At 47.2% G+C, this 16,362-nt stretch overlaps 4 protein-coding genes across 4 annotated transcripts; all 4 read left to right on the forward strand.

Annotated features, from left to right (window-relative positions):
* Positions 1-307: 307 nt before the first annotated feature.
* On the forward strand, positions 308-1,769 carry N7481_008486 (uncharacterized protein; the record flags this gene model as incomplete). Its single annotated transcript, XM_057267705.1, has 2 exons — positions 308-592; positions 615-1,769. The coding sequence occupies 2 exons, from the start codon at positions 308-310 to the stop codon at positions 1,767-1,769; spliced, it is 1,440 nt and encodes a 479-aa protein (XP_057118382.1).
* A 1,085-nt stretch (positions 1,770-2,854) lies between these two features.
* On the forward strand, positions 2,855-4,934 carry N7481_008487 (catalase; the record flags this gene model as incomplete). Its single annotated transcript, XM_057267706.1, has 11 exons — positions 2,855-2,888; positions 2,938-3,067; positions 3,139-3,162; positions 3,211-3,421; positions 3,485-3,577; positions 3,638-3,645; positions 3,695-3,818; positions 3,871-4,158; positions 4,209-4,293; positions 4,351-4,779; positions 4,858-4,934. 11 exons carry the CDS (start codon positions 2,855-2,857, stop codon positions 4,932-4,934), a joined length of 1,503 nt encoding a protein of 500 aa, XP_057118383.1.
* A 1,042-nt stretch (positions 4,935-5,976) lies between these two features.
* N7481_008488 (uncharacterized protein) lies at positions 5,977-9,113 on the forward strand (the record flags this gene model as incomplete). Its single annotated transcript, XM_057267707.1, has 3 exons — positions 5,977-6,601; positions 6,848-8,382; positions 8,580-9,113. 3 exons carry the CDS (start codon positions 5,977-5,979, stop codon positions 9,111-9,113), a joined length of 2,694 nt encoding a protein of 897 aa, XP_057118384.1.
* Positions 9,114-11,345: 2,232 nt separating this feature from the next.
* Positions 11,346-13,140, forward strand: N7481_008489 (sulfite oxidase; the record flags this gene model as incomplete). Its single annotated transcript, XM_057267708.1, has 2 exons — positions 11,346-11,596; positions 11,667-13,140. 2 exons carry the CDS (start codon positions 11,346-11,348, stop codon positions 13,138-13,140), a joined length of 1,725 nt encoding a protein of 574 aa, XP_057118385.1.
* Positions 13,141-16,362: the final 3,222 nt, after the last annotated feature.

Raw genomic sequence — 16,362 nt, forward strand, 5'->3', positions numbered from 1 at the left:
ACCTGACACACATCCTACTTCTGGTCGGGGTGATGGTATCATTTTTATAGAAATCCCTATAAAAAACTGATAGGAGAGTCGCCTTGAATAGAAATGAGGGCCCTCGGCCAGACCCTTGACGTCCGAAGTGAAAGTCTCCGCCGCCATCCGACTAGCGGTGAAACTTACTTCTAGCTGCATCGAGCAGTGGGTTCAGCATTACCCCGCATGAGACCGGTGATTCATAAACTCGAGACGCCCGCTGCGATAGTATGCTGCGTGAAATACGCCTTCGATCAGTAACCAGCGAGAGTGAATGTTGTCAACCATGTCTTTCATCAGCACACTCACCGTTGTGGCATCCCTGCTACTTGCAGACCTTGTCAACGCGGAACGGGTCCTGGGGGTATATATTTTCCAGCGGCATGGGGATCGCACCGCTAAAGCCTGGCCACCAACCAAGTTGACCAGTCTCGGGTATAGTCAGGAGTATAGGACTGGGTCCTTTTTCCATGACCGCTATATCTCGGATAACTCTTCCTATCAGATCGATGGAATCAGTACCGACATCGTTAACTTGGCCCAGGTCACCGCGAGTGCGCCTCAAGATGATGTGATTGACAACTCCGGAGAAGGATTCCTGCAAGGCCTCTACCCCCCCTGTTGGCTCTATTGCCACGGATACTCTTCGCAATGGATCAACCATCCAGTCCCCCTTGAACGGCTACCAGCTGATTCCTATGTCAGATGTGCGATCTGGCAGTGGTAGTGAGGACAACACGTGGCTGCAGAGCACCTCTTCCTGTAGCAAGGCCAAATTCAGCAGTAATAACTACTTGAATTCGAAATCCTACCACGATCTACTGTCAACCACGCGCGGACTCTACCAGTCTCTTGAGCCGCTAGTGAATCAGACATTCAACCCTAGTGAGTTGAGTTACAAGAATGCATACACCATATGGGATTTGCTCTACGTGGCTTTGATCCATAACTCCACTGCGAGCTTCCCCTCATCCGCCGCTCTTACCGACACGGTCATGCAAGAGCTACTTGTTCTTGGGAATGAGCACGAGTTCAACCTGGCGTACAATATTTCAGACCCCATCCGTGCTGTTGCAGGTATGACTTTGGCAGGCGAAGTTCTGACAGCCTTGAACGAAACAATTACATCTGGCGGGGAATCCAAGCTGAACGTCCAGTTTGGTGCATACGCCTCTTTCCTGTCCTACTTTGGCCTTGCCGGGCTCTCATCCGCCAATGCGAACTTTACCGGAATCCCTAGCTATGCTTCATCCATGGCATGGGAGCTTGTGACAAACGACGAGGGAACTGGTATGCCCCCCACGTCGGACATTAGAGTTCGTTTCGTTTTCCACAACGGAAGTGATATAGGGGACTCAGCAAAGCTGCTAGCTTATCCACTTTTTGGACAATCTACGATCGAACTCCCTTGGTCGCAATTTGTGGACAAGACAAATGAGTTTGCCATTACATCGCAGCAGCAATGGTGTGATGCCTGTGGAAATAGCACTGGAATCTGCGCCTCAAGCTCTGGTGCTGGCGATGGTTCCTCGTCTGCTTCCTCGGTCGGTTCTTGTTCGGGCAGAGGGATGAGTTTAGGAGTGGCAGGCGTCATCGGTGCACTGGTGACTTTGGGCGTTCTTGTTGGGCTGTTAATCCTGAGTATGGTCATATTTGGCCTACGATTCGTACCCAAAAGTGCAGTCGCCGGTATCCATCGAGGATCGGACGCTTCGACGGCCCCAGCGATTAAGACGATTGCAGCGTGAAATGTCCCGAGAAAAATGGTTTATCAAATACATGAGTAACATCGACCTCGGCATTTTCTAATTACACACAACCTCAAATTGATTACTAGTTGATAGTTTACTTTCAAGATTAGCACTGAGAGAACGAATCGATCCAAATTAAGCATTTATCGAGTACAGTGATTTTCGCAATCGCCTTGACCACTACACACAGAGAAACTCTTTCCTGGCCCCACTGCCAAGACCCTAGGCCAAATAACGAATTGGACCGGCCACCCACTGCTGTAATATGAACCTTATCTAGTACAGTAATTATCGTCGTTTACCTCACATTCTAGGCGCTGTGCGCATCTTTATGAGGGGCAGGTACAATACCATACAGGCTGCATTGCACAACGGCCCTCAACTTAGTGTGAACCGCACAATTAATGATCCGCGCTAAAGCATTGGCTGTTGGACCGAGAAAAGAGAATCTCAGTCTCCTCTAGTCAAGGCGATTTCGAGAATGACTGCACTATAATAGTTGAAAAATTACATCCGAACGGTATTATTGGTATTTAACCACACTCTCAGTTCGACAAAATACTGTATCCGTACTTTGTAGTGATGGAGCATTTCAAGCTTTCGGCAGTGGGGTCCAGATTCCGGCGCAGCTGCACTGACCAGATTCTGGTAGTGGCATCGGTCTAATCACAGAGCTGCTTTTTGAGTGGGGACCGAGTTGATCTGGTTCGAACTCTCTTACATCGACGATGCTGTCATTTTCTCACAAAGCTCCGATTGACTTTGGTGAGCTTGGTTACCACGCGCACCACTGCGTCATCTCGTGCATAGGATCAATACATGACCATGGTGATGATGGTGTGACAATGGTGAGGAGTTTATACTCGGTAGACCTTTTGCGGTGGAGCACTGGGCCCGAATGAGTGTAATTGTAATACTAAGACCCAGTGCAAATGCCATCCAAAGGCGGGCACCACGACGTTGAGCTGTTTCCGGACTGGAGAATATATTAAGTTGCGTTCCTCGAGCGAGCTCTGACTTTGTCGCATACATTCACTTTTTCTGTATCTGACATATTTCCATCAAATCAATTATTATTCAATATGGGCGACGATAGATACTACACTCTTGCCGAAGGTACAGCACCTCTCCACTTTGGGTTTCTGCTTTCGACTGACTCTTGTAGGCTGTCCCTTCGCAAACAGCAAGACGGCTGTTCTGATGCGGGGCAGACAGGGCGGCGGCCTAGGATTGCTTCAGGATACCCAGCTCATTGAGACCCTTGCTCACTTCTCCCGCGAAAGAATCCCAGAGCGGTAAGTTAAATTTCTCAAGTGACCCCTCAGTTCCAAGATTCTACAGTACACTGACGCTATATCTTAAATAGAGTCGTTCACGCCAAAGCTGTCGGGTAAGCCATCAACACCTCCTGGAGGAATTATCTGGTTGACAGTTGTAGATCCTACGGAGAATTCGAAGCCACCCGCGACTGTTCCGACTTTACCAGCGCCAGCTTCCTCAACAAGGTCGGAAAGAAGACGCCCGTGCTTCAGCGCGTGTCAACGGTCGGGCCGGAGTCCGGATCTGCTGATACTTCCCGCGATGTGCACGGATGGGCCATGAAGTTCTATACCGACGAGGGAAACCAAGATTTCGTTTTTAACAACACGGTATGTGGTGCATTATTTGTACTTTTCTTTCTCTCCTTTTGTGTCTGATATTCGTCGATTTAGCCTGTCTTCTTCATTCGCGATCCAATCAAGTTCCCTTCTATGAACCGCTCTCACAAGCGACACCCTCAAACTCATCTCCCCGACGCTAATATGGTATGTCTCTAATTTCTTTTTACCGGTGATGTGGGATCAGAAAACTAATCAGTATAGCAGTTCTGGGAGTAGGTGAAATTCTCGAGCTCCAATGGCTGAATCAGACTAACCCTATAGTTTCCACGTGGGCAACCCTGAGGGTATCCATCAACTTCTGGTTCTGTTTAGTGACCGCGGGACTCCGAAGTCAGTCCGCTACATGAACTCATACAGTGGACATACATACAAGTTTACTAAACCCGTACGCAACGACTATTAACAGATACTACACATTTCACTAATGCCATACTTAGGACGGCTCGTTCAAATACGCTAAAATCCACATCAAAACGAAGCAAGGGATTGAGAACCTCTCTACCCAAGAAGCTACCAGGATCGCTGGAGAGGACCCTGACTTTATGATTCGCGATATGTTCGAGGCTATCGAAAGGAACGACTATCCTGTCTGGAACGTCTATGTCCAACTGATGAGCCCCGAAGAGGCTGAGAAGTATAAGTGGAATATCTTCGACATGACTAAGGTTTGGTCTCATAAGGACTTCCCTCTGCAGCAGATCGGTCGTCTTACCATGAACCGCAATGTAAGTCTTCTTTCGTTCTCCATGTATTGCAGTCACTGAGATGGAAACAGCCGCGAAACTACTTCGCCGATATCGAGCAAGCTGCGTTCTCGCCCTCGACAATGGTTCCCGGAATTGCTGCGTCCGCAGATCCAGGTAAGCTGGAAAGCCAGACACTTAGCCTTACGATAAGCCATGACTAACTGTCCCAAGTGCTGCAAGCACGACTTTTTGCGTACCAAGATGCAGCCCGCTACCGCCTCGGCGTCAACTACCAGCAACTCCCCACAAACGCCGCAAAGGTGCAAGTCTACTGCCCCTTCCAGCGTGACGGAGCCATGCGATTTGATGATAACTACGGCGGTGACCCCAACTACGTTGGCTCCTCAATCAAACCAACAAAGTTCTATCAAGACGAGAATGGAATTAGCGCTTCTGCACTGGCCCTACACACCGAACACGAAAAGTGGGCGGGAGAGGTCTCCGCCTATACCAGCGAGATCACTGACGATGATTTCATTCAACCCTCAGCGTTGTGGGAAGTTATTGGCCGCCAGCCTGGTCACCAGGATAGAGTCATTGAGAACCTCTCCGGCAATATAAAGGGTGTCAGGTACCCTGAATTGCGAAAGGCTGTCTACAGTAAGTTTCCCTAGTAGCCCTAGCCGAGTATCTTCGGCGATTCCGTCTGCTAGAAAAGGAGGCTGACACCGACACTAGGCCTCTTCGGACGTGTCAACAAGGACCTCGGGTCCAGATTGCAGCAGCACACAGAAGCCGCGATCAAGGCTGCGTAGAATTTGGCAGGGTTGAGCTAGTCTACGCGAATAAGCAAGTATGCACTGGCTATAGTCACGTAGACCATAAGTGGTCCTGTCTCTGGAAAGTAATCTGACTGGAGGGATCGGTTTGATTTGATCGTGATTGGGTTCTGAATAATGAGAAATAACAAATCGGATCTAGTAGACTGGGAAATGGTAACGCAATGGATATGACTAGTAACTCCTTTACTCTCACATAGGACGGAAGCGTAGCCCTACTAGTATTTCCCAATCATCAGTGTTGTTGAGGAAGCAGCGACGGACTTCTCTCTAGACATAGGACTAGTTCGTTTCTCTTGACCCTTCAGCACCATCACCGAAATCATCTTCTATCATTTTCTTGTTCCCTCTGGACACGCCTCAATGACTTCGACACCCTTATTACAGGTATATCTACGGAACCATCTGCATGATTGTCCACATCGTGCCACACCATGCACTGGCATTGAACGTGTGACGATTCAACACCACTTTGGTAGCCGAGTACGAGGATAATCCCATTGCAGCCTCGTATTGATTACATAGCCATATTTACCGATGGCCCAGATCATAGCGTTCCAGAGCTGTATAACATCTCTAGCTTTGATCAACTGCTCGATGTAGTAATACTATCTAGCCAATCACAGCCTGCGTGTGGCACAACTCTTCAGAAAGCATGTCGAGACATCCAGCAGGTAGAGTTCACGGTGCGTATTAACTCGTCAAATGGAAAGCTACTATATACGAGTCGATAAAGGGAGTAGTTTTATTGGGGTTGCCTCACGTGATATCTACACCGACATTACTGAGGGTTTTTCCCCCCCCTACAACTACCCTGCGAGGTGGTTGCTTGTCTCTGTAGCTATCTCGTCATCTCTCACCCCAGTCAAGTCTCGATTTGTTTTCCATCCGTTCTCTACGGCAATAGTACCGATAGGCCTTGACTACATCGCTCCTCACTATGACGTTCAGCCAGTCCAGCAGCGTAACGCCTGCCCCACTTGACTCAGCTTGGCCCCCGGCCCACATATGGGAAACTATGGGTGCAACAGACCGTGCCACCTGGCTAGGACAGATACAGAGAGACAGGGCCAGGCGCCTTGAAATGGACGAAGCGGAAACCGACCTTCGCCGCAGAAGGCCTCGTGTGGACCTGCAAGATGATGATAACCTTGAGGAAAACCGTGAGCCACCCCCTGAAGTCAAACCACTGATCGACATATTTCCGGGTGTCTCCGCCGCCCTTCTTACTCGCGTTTTCGAGAGGAAGTTGAAGGCAACTGAACTTATACGCTTCAAAGAGAAGTCAGTCACCGAGCTAGATCAGGAGGACAGAGTCTTCAAGATAACCGAGTCAGGAGGCACAGTTGGCTTCAAGAAGACAGCGACATCGCTTAAAGACTGGGGCCCTAACCCTCAAATATGGACGAGCTACTTCCTTACATACTCGGCTGTAATAGGATATCTCTTCAGTGAGAAACATCCAAAGGCAGTTCCCAACCTCCTTATGTTCATGAGGCAGATCCTGGACTTCGCTCAAACTTATCAGTGGTCAGAAGCTGTACTGCCGCTTGCCCTTAACTTCCATCAATATATCCTGGATAAAGGAGAGCTGTCAACCGAGAACAACCTTGTCACAGCCCCATTTCGTGAGAAATATCTCCGTCATAATCTTACTATACCTGCGAGGACCCCTGCAAACCCTTCAGCCAGACCTCGCCAAATAAGATCTACTAGGTCTTCAAATAATGAGATCGAGGTGTGCGATAAGTTCAATACTACAGGATGTCTCTGGGAAGGATGTAGGAGACGCCATGAGTGCACAACATGTGGTTTGAGCGAGCATGGTGCCTCCTCTTGCCGCAAGAAGACATAGCAAGTAGACCCTACTGCTAAGGAACACATTACAGAAGCCGATAGGAGCTGCAACACTGCACCACTCAGCCTGATACCCCAAGGCCAATCGCCTAGGCCAAATACTGCTACCCAATATCCCGTTTTCAACCCAGAGCTCCCAAAACTACAGCTCTCTCCGTCACCACTGTATACAAAAGGCTGGGGCAACCTCCTGCGCCACTATCCAGGCGATCTCGGGTATACTATCACCGGCATTCTGACCCATGGCGCCCAGATCGGCTACAGAGGTAGCAAACAATCTTGCCATTCGACAAACCATCAAATACATGAACCTAGCACGATCTCGGCTAAACTAGCAGAGGACCTCAATCTTGGTCGTGTAAGACTAGCGTCTAGCCCCTCCTTCGTCTCGCCGCTGGGATTAGTCCCTAAGCACGATGGGGGATATCGCCGCATCCATGATCTATCCTGGCCCCCTGGACAGGGTATTAACCAGGATATACCAGAATCCTGGTCAGCTATCAAATATATGACAATCGATGATATCTACAAACAGGTCACACAGGCTGGCCTAGGTTGTATAATCATTAAAAGGGATATCAAGGACGCCTTTCGAATAGTCCCTGTTGCTGAAGATAACCAGCATCTCCTTGCCTTCCAGTGGAACAATTCTACTTACGTCGAATGCTGTCTCCCCTTTGGCCTTGCTACAGCCCCATTCCTCTTCAACCTCTTTGCGGAGGCTCTCCATTGGATACTGCAATGCCTCCTTCCTACATTTTATATCAATCATTACCTAGACGACTTTATTGTAATTACTCAGTCTTCCTCAGTGTCCGACCCTACGGGTTCCTTTGATATGGTTTACAACAGAGTCACTGACTACCTATGTATCCCTCGCAATACAAACAAGGACCGACAAGGGACAGATGTTATAGTCCTAGGTATCCAGATCGACTCTATTTCAATGGAGGCTCGCCTGCCACCAGATAAGTTGTGCCGCGCCACATTGGACGCCGCAGCTGCCCTGAACGCAGCGAGTCTCTCCCTGAAGCAAACAGAGAGTCTTACAGGTTTATTAGCCTTCTGTTCAAGAGTTGTCCGGCTTGGGAGAACAAGGCTACAGTCTCTATACACGTTCCAAGCTGCCTTCCCACATGGGAGGAGCACGCGCCGCCGTATCTCCTACGAGGTACGTGACGATTTGGAATGGTGGAGGGACTCCTTATCTCTTTTCAACGGCGTACTCCTGATAGACCCCTGCCGCCGCCCTTTTACCCATCTCTATACAGATGCCTCCAACACAGGCCAGGGGCTCTTCTTCTTCTCATCTAAGTCTATATCAGACTGCTGGCTGGCCCATTGTCACCAGCTTCATCCAAGCAATGCTGCCTCACTGGCCCTTGCTCAAGCCGCACACGCGCACCAAGTCGCACACGCGCACATCAATACCACCGAAGTAGACGCTATCCTCCAAGGATTCCTACTCTTCAGCCACCATTGGCTTCATCATACTCTCGTTATCCACACGGATAGCTCCACAGCCCACACAGGACTAAGTAAAGGCTTTCTTCATGGTCCGCCTAACGTACCTTTGAAAAGCCTTCTCATCCTAGCGGCGGCGAGAGACATCCAAATCGTGCCACACTGGCTCCCTTCCAGGGATAACACACTAGCAGATGCCCTCTCCCGTAACAATTTTCAAGATGTTGCTAATATTTGTCCTCACTGGCAGGACCTCTCAGTGTTGAACCGCCCACGTGGTTCGCTTCACGAGCTCCTCAGCTCAATGCAGGCCACCTAAAACTTCTCTGGAGTGGTCTCAGCGCCAATACGCGTTCCGTCTACCTCTCTGTTCAACGCAGTTACGAAAAGCACTGCGCGCTCCAGAACTTGCCACCGTGGCCAGTCTCAACACAGTCGTTAACCTCCTGGCTAACTTCACGACTCCTTGGGAATTCAAACCAAAAGGCCGTCAAGCCTGATACCGCACTCACCGACCTAGCCGCCCTCCGAGCCTACCATATTGACAACTTACTTGACGATAAACTCTTCGATAATAAACACTTTCGACGTCTTATAGACGGCGCAAGAAGATTGAACCCTATCACAAAGGTCCGGGTTAGAAAACCAATTTCGCGTGATACTATTACGAAGCTTTCCGCAAGCCTTTGTACATTCCCGTCTCATCCTGTAGAGATGACTGCAAACCTCCTGGACGACCTCAACTTTGCAACAGCCTGTCGGGTAGCATTTGCTGGGTTCCTCCGCCTTGGAGAATTTACATATAAAACAGAAGACCTCGCCCTATCTTCTTAGCCACAAAGCTAACACGCTCCGATGTCCGATTCTCGTCCTCGTTAGACCATGCACAGCTTACACTCAAGCGGAGTAAGACGGATCGTCGCCACGAAGGAGCACAGATCATTCTTGCAAAAACAGGAGACGGAGCTTGCCCGGTAAACGCACTCCAGACGCTACTGCTTCTCGATCCTAAAGCGTCCGATGCCCCGTTATTCTCATTCCACAGAAAGCCATTCAGTCGCAACAACTTCCTATCTACCTTATCCACTAAGCTAAAGGCACTCGAGTTACACACGGACGGCTACTCAGGCCACAGCTTTCGGAAAGGTGCGGCTCAACATGCGCACGATAGCGGGATCCTTGATGATCAGATTCAGGTGCTTGGGAGATGGACCTCAGAGGCATTCAGAGTATATTTCACGACGAACGCCTCCATCTTATACAAGCTCAATCACCAGTTCCAGACAGGCTCGCCGGCTCCACTGTCTCTACTGCTTTCTCCACCGTCCCCTCCACCATCCTAGTTTGGCCCGGGTCATTTGGGCCTTATCTGACGCCACGGTCTAAGACCGCAGCGACAGGTGACCCGTTACGGCCAAACTAAACACGTTCCTGATCTCTCTTGACTGCGCGAGGTCACCAATAAACCCAATTTATATGATTGGATGATAATGTAGTGCTTGGTCGTACCAGTGGAACGATGTCAGATGCATGAGCCTTGGGGGATTTGTACATATTGCTACCGGGACTTTTACTCTACGAAAGATCTGTATCATATGCTAGATCCCCGGAAGCCTGGCTGAGTAGGGCCACGAACTTGCATGTTGGTGCCTTAAATGGTGACATGCGAGCGCTCAGACCGTACAAATTTGACTTCGACGCTCTGCCAACCCCCCCTACTGCGAGGTAAATACAGACCGCCGTGCCTACCTAACAGTAAATGCCCATAAGCCTCCCCTTTTAGTTAGACCAAAAGGTAACTAATTGGTTGTCTCGATTACGCTTAATTAGGACTAGTTGCATTGCTGAGCGTCGAACCACGAAAAGTGTTGCGAAGTGCCAAATCGGGACTGGAGAGAAGAGATTGCTGAACCATGACTGCAGAGGATTAGTTATGGATTGAGCGGTCATGGCCGTGTAGATGCAGATGATTCGGTAAGGGGTATGTGTGGGTGCTCCCACCCGATTTCGCCCCATCATTTCTACAAGCCATTCTGCTCTCGTGACAAAATGTCATCAATGTTGGTATTACAGCGACTCAATCCATGTCGAAGAATCTGTTCAATTGAAAAGGGTATCGGGGCGTGTTAAGAGAATAAAGTCACGCTCTATGACCATTCGGGTGAATGTTCAACCAGATGCTCACACCAGATGTACTAACTGCTTGCTATGCACGCCAAGCATTCATCGGGTAATTTTACGATTTTTTGAAAAAATCTAGACCGCTCAGTGTACCCTGTATAGATCAAAGCTTGATTGGAAAGAGAGAGATTATTATTTACTCGATGTCTCACATGAATGTGGTATTTTTGTCTTTCCCGGACTTCCGAAAGCCTTAGCGCATCGTAGTGTTGGTAATGACGTTACCGCCTTCCAGACAATTGGCTATCACCAATTGGCCAGTACTACCACGTATTTACGGCAGATTAGAAAAGGCGTATTATTGCACTAGTTATTAACAGAATTTGTGGTGTGGTAAGCCTGTCGAAATAAAGTTACCGGGTGCGCTTCAAAAGTCATGACATCAATCACTCGATTTGCGCTTTTTTATAATCCTTTCCAAGTTGCAACCTGGGTCGAGTGGGTATTAAAAGCACACAGTAATGTATCATTTTACAACAAGTCGTCATATACAAACAATTGACTTGTAAATGGACCTCGTATCCATCGTTTGAGATAACAACAGCGCTCCGTAACAAGCACGAACCCGTAAAGATCATGATTTTTTGGTTTACTTCAATACCTACTCAAATTCCTTTGCCGCTCTTATGCATTAGAAACGCATTATTCGCCACATGACGCCTTATACAAACCTTGATTTCGACACTCGAGGCAAGGGATCCAATGAGTGCCAACTATGGCAATAACCACAAATGGTTAGATTGGACAACCCAGGCATGAATTCAAAACAAGGGGCTAAATGTCGGTCTACGTGTCGGTCTGCCCCGTAATCTGTCAGATATAAAATCCGGCACAGACCACATGTCTTGAGATACCTTCTCTAAAGAAGTACCCATTCAATTCCACATGACTACCCCATTGCGTTCCACTATGGAAACTCGAACGAAGTATACAAAACCGATCAATAATCGCCCCGATGAGTGGAAGGTTGAGCAAGGTCTTGCTGCCTACAAACTTCCCATCATTGATCAAAGTGGTAAATCGGTTTTCTTCGTCGCTCCGCCTGCGGAAGCCCCAGTCACAAAAAATGAAAAGGCTATCCGCGCTGTTGGTGATCGAAGTAAACTCTTTGCCCGTGAAAAGCCGGGTTGGACAGGGTATGGTTTTCCGTGAGATGACAATGTATGGTTGCAAGCAACCCGACTAATAAATTTCTCGACTTTCCAGCTACGTTGAATGGGAGGATTATCCTGAAAAGAAAGCCAAAGCACACGAAATCTTGATATCGCAAACTTTTGCGCCCTGCCCTGACTTTCAATGGGGACCCATACCTCCAACCAACCCCGTGTTACCAGGCGATGACTTCAAGTCATGGCATACCGCACTAGGTGGGGAGCTAACTCGAGTTGCCGATGATTCTTGGAAGACAGTTCTGAAAGAGAAACATCCCGAAATGTTGCACCTGCTACAATTCCCCTACAACGGAGAACCACCGAAACGATTGGTTACAGATAAGTCTATTACTCCAAATTCACTTCACTTTGTGCGTAACCACGGTGGTATCCCCCTGATCGATGAGAGGAAATTCGAATTGAAACTCGATGGATTTGTCAAGTCGCCTAAAACATACACCATGAAAGATTTGATGGAAGAGTCAGTATTTCCACAGATGGAGAAGACAATTACGATGCAATGCTCGGGAACTCGTCGGATCGAGCAGATCTCTATGTACGCTGGCCAAGGCGATGAAGTTCCCCAGGCTCCGTGGGCCGAGGGTGCTATAGGCACTGCGAGATACAAAGGCATAAGCCTCAAAAGGTTAATCAAAGATTGTGGAGGGCTGATCAACAACGCCAAGCACCTTGAACTCTATGGGGTAGAAACATATGTGAAAGACCTTAATGTTGGAAACTACGTTGTTAGCGTGCCATGGTCTAAAGTCAAGAGCAATGAGGTTATACTTGCGTGGGAAATGAACGGTGAACCACTTCCTAAGATCCACGGATTCCCATTGCGAGTGATCGTGATGGGATATATTGGAGCCCGCAGTGTGAAATGGCTGTATCGCATCAAGGCCATTAAGAGTCCATCCATGGCACCTGTCCAAAGCAGGGAGTATCTGTACTTCAACCAACAGATGGGGAAGTATAACCAACGACCCATGGACGGAATCCAGATCCAGGAGATGCCTGTCAGCTCTGCTATCATGTCTCCATGGCAGAACCAAGTGATTATGCACAGTGGTAAGATCCGTTGCAAGGGCTGGGCTTACTCTGGCGGTGGTCGGTGGCCTGAACGTGTGGAGCTATCAGCCGATGGGGGCTTCAATTGGTACGCTGTTCCAGAAGAGAAACTATCGAAGAAGGGCAAGTGGACTTGGAGGACTTGGGATATCGACCTTCCTTGCGATGTAGAAGGTTGGATTGAGATTGTGTGCAGGTGTTGGGACAATTCTTTGAATACCCAACCACTTAATGTGCGAGCAGCCTGGAACTGGGGCCTGCATGTCACATCCTCAGCACACCGCATCAAGATCTACAGCGTCAACAAAACCCACAAGCTCACCCAGCAAAAGTTGGCGCAGTTCAAAGAGCATGGCATTCCACTGGCTCCCTTAACTAGATACGACCCTGTTCCAGGCGTGACCGACCAGGACATTGAAAAATACCAGGAAGCCCACCCGCGCGATGTTGATGAATGATTATTTTTATGATTAGTATTTTATTTTATTTTTATTTTATTCTTTTTTATTTTGTTTTGTTTTGTTTTGTTTGTTTTGAGCTCCAAAGCCCGCTCTTACAGTGTCCTATTCAACGGGCCCGGCCAAGTGAGGCTCACTGCAGGGTGGTATAAATCCTTACATCTGGGCAGTATTTAGACCTACTATCCTGACTGCAAGCAATTTCTGTCGTACGATTTGGCTAAAATGTTTACAAGTTCTAAAGTTAATTAATTCTCAAAGCCCTATTTATATCCTTAAGGATATAAGTTACCGATAGCTCTTGTATGATCAAACCCCATATAGCCAATGTATGAATTATTTTGGTTGGAGTGCGACCGGGAGGATCCATCGTACGAGAATTATTAGGCCAACTTGAATACTTTGTTCTTTGTTTAATAGGAAATCCTTTAAAAACATGATTTCATATCTCTCTTGCATTTTCCCGAATTCAAGCCACTCGCAAAGAAAATCTGATGAACAATTATTCGGTATGGCTTCCTTTTGGGTCTATTCGTACTTTCCTGGACGAATTCGCACCTTCAGGGTGATGGAGCATTAAATTGGAGCAGACTTTATCAATACATTTCGCGTCACGTATCAAGATCAGCAATACCGGTATCGAAAAAAGCTTCAAATCTCATTGTTTCAATAGGAGTGTTTTTGAACATAAGGTTCCTGGCTATCACTTCGATGAGGTACGTCATTATCGTTGCTCTACATGCCGGCTTCGGCCCGAGTAAATCAAAAACAGAATATCGATCTACTATATCAATTGAGGTTCACTTATTAGTTGATCGCTTCCCGTTTTTTTTTTTTTTTTTTTTGCAATAAGCTTTATATCTCCGACTTAATGATGTCACTCATCAGCTATTCCCATGGATAGAAGGCAATCTAATACCCATTTAAGGTTACAAAAGTCAATAAATCAGCTTTAAGTCGTGTACGGAAAGGTCGCCCCTATTGTGGCGATTGGATTGACACAAATATCCTTTTACATCAACCATCTAGGCCATACGCTTTACTGAAATAATTGAATGGAATCCGACTCTCTGACCCATCCCTTCGAACCATCTCACTCTGCTCAGTCCCTGACAATTAGTCATTCTTTTTTACCTGTAGAGGGCGTGGTTATTGATAATCAGCAGTTAATCATTCATTTCAGAAGAAAAATGTTAAGGCTACTGCCAGTTAAAAGAAGAGAAGATGGAAATCAGTATTCTGGACTCCCATTTTCCCTTTTCTTCCTTAGTATTGAAGATGTTGTTTTCATGATAGACGACGCGCAGATGCCTATTATTGTTTTACCAGGCCAGTTGGCTTGGAGGTTCATCAACCAGCCACCCCATGCCCTCTATATCTTTGAATCTCCAGGGTTTTTCGAAGAAACGCCCATCAAACAGTCAGTTTATAACACATACGTTGACACGATTGATTGCTGATTTATTTAGTGTAAGATGGGAATGCTCGCTAGCAGTCTGTCAAGCAGACGGGTCGATCACGAAGAGACAAAACCACCACACTCGCAGAGTGCAGGAACGAGATCGGCAAAGCGTGACGTTGTAGAGGATTGATAGAATGAACAAGAAAACCTTTCATGAGTAGTATACCGATACCACAACCTCATCAGCCTCAGGAGAAAATTTTCATAAGGGGGAACATAGTTTTTGTTATTGATACTGTCGAACGAACGCTACTCAATCTCACGAAACAAAACGGTAGCCTTGTTGCTAAGGCCTCAGTCACATGACTCTAGGATGCCGATGTTGAGAGCGGAAATCCCCATTACATTAGATAATTGTAAATCTTCGATAATAAACGTCACTCGGGATCTGATATAGTCTATAGATTCTGAGTACGTGCAAAATAATTTCAAAGTTTCCGCAATTCAGTCGCGTAATCACTAGATCCCATCCTTTCATCAATTTCGACTTGCAAGAATCAAAGCTCTATCACGGATGCTCCATACAAAATCCGGTTCTAAGGCCTCAAGCTCTCAAAAAGAGCTACTCCCAGGGATCCACGACATTCAGTTTGAATTACTAGTCAACAAGACACTCCCCGTAACAATTAATCACGAGGAACTTCGGGTCTCGTATCATATTACCGCGGAGTGTACCAATATTAACATTACCCGGGGCTCTATTTTCGCAAGCAAAGACATCAATATAATAAAGGTCCCATCTTTGACGTCCTTTCTTGTTCAACCACCGATATTAGTTGCTTATAAATGGACCGACGGAACGAAAATCGCAATTTCGGTTGAGCGTCAGTCAGTACCCCTGAATGGCACCCTGCCTATGGCTGAAGTGCAAGATCACAGAAGGCGATCCAAGCCTTCAATGTCAGCATATCCGTTGTTGAAGTTGTTTGCACACCCCTCAAGCCCCAAAGGACCTTTGAAAGCCCCGGCTTTGACAAAGATTTTCTCCCTTTTCCCCGGATTTTATCCAGACTACAGAGCAACAGCTGAGAAAACAGACTTGTCAACGAATTACATATTCGGGGCCCATCGAAGCTTCAAAAACGACTATTCTAACTCTGTGATTCGCTGTGAACCATTCTATCCAAACTTGTCTTTGGATAGCGACTCTGGGAGGGCAGAATTGGATTTGGCTGTTTTTTACCACATTATCCGACCCATGATGGACTCAGGTCAACAGACTGCATGAACTTTGATATTTACGAGGAGAAGTTACGATTCTCTCATTTACTCGAGGTACTGCCAAATGAATGACCTCGTCTACTGGAACATCTTCGCTCACTCGTAATAGATCATGGTTGAAATAAGTGTCTTAACAGAAAACCAAACCTTCGAACATGAAGGGTTTTCCCATGATAAACCTTTTCTAATTTTGCCACGTGAGTTGCAGGATTCCAGTCTCTTACTACCGCAGTATATGATGTAGAAAACCTTTGCTCTGTGAAGCTTCCATGTCAGTAAGGGCAGAAAGACTTTCGATACAAGACTATGACTGATTCACCATGTGAATGTGCATCTCTAGAACAATTACCTCTTTTTCCTTTAGGATCTGCTCATCTTTCATGAGTAATCTCTAACTGAAGTCAAACGATAATTCACATATGCATAGGGTTGAGGACTAAACCGTATCTCATTGACCACAAACAATACAGTGATAAATTCTCGAGTTAAGTCAGAAGTATTGCCAGGCGCCATCGCAACACGGTCCCCAATAGTCACAT

The sequence above is a fragment of the Penicillium waksmanii genome (genome assembly GCF_028829765.1).
Source record: "Penicillium waksmanii strain IBT 27052 chromosome Unknown utg000008l:1.0-5622682.0:1.0-5626561.0, whole genome shotgun sequence".
NCBI lineage: Eukaryota > Fungi > Ascomycota > Eurotiomycetes > Eurotiales > Aspergillaceae > Penicillium > Penicillium waksmanii.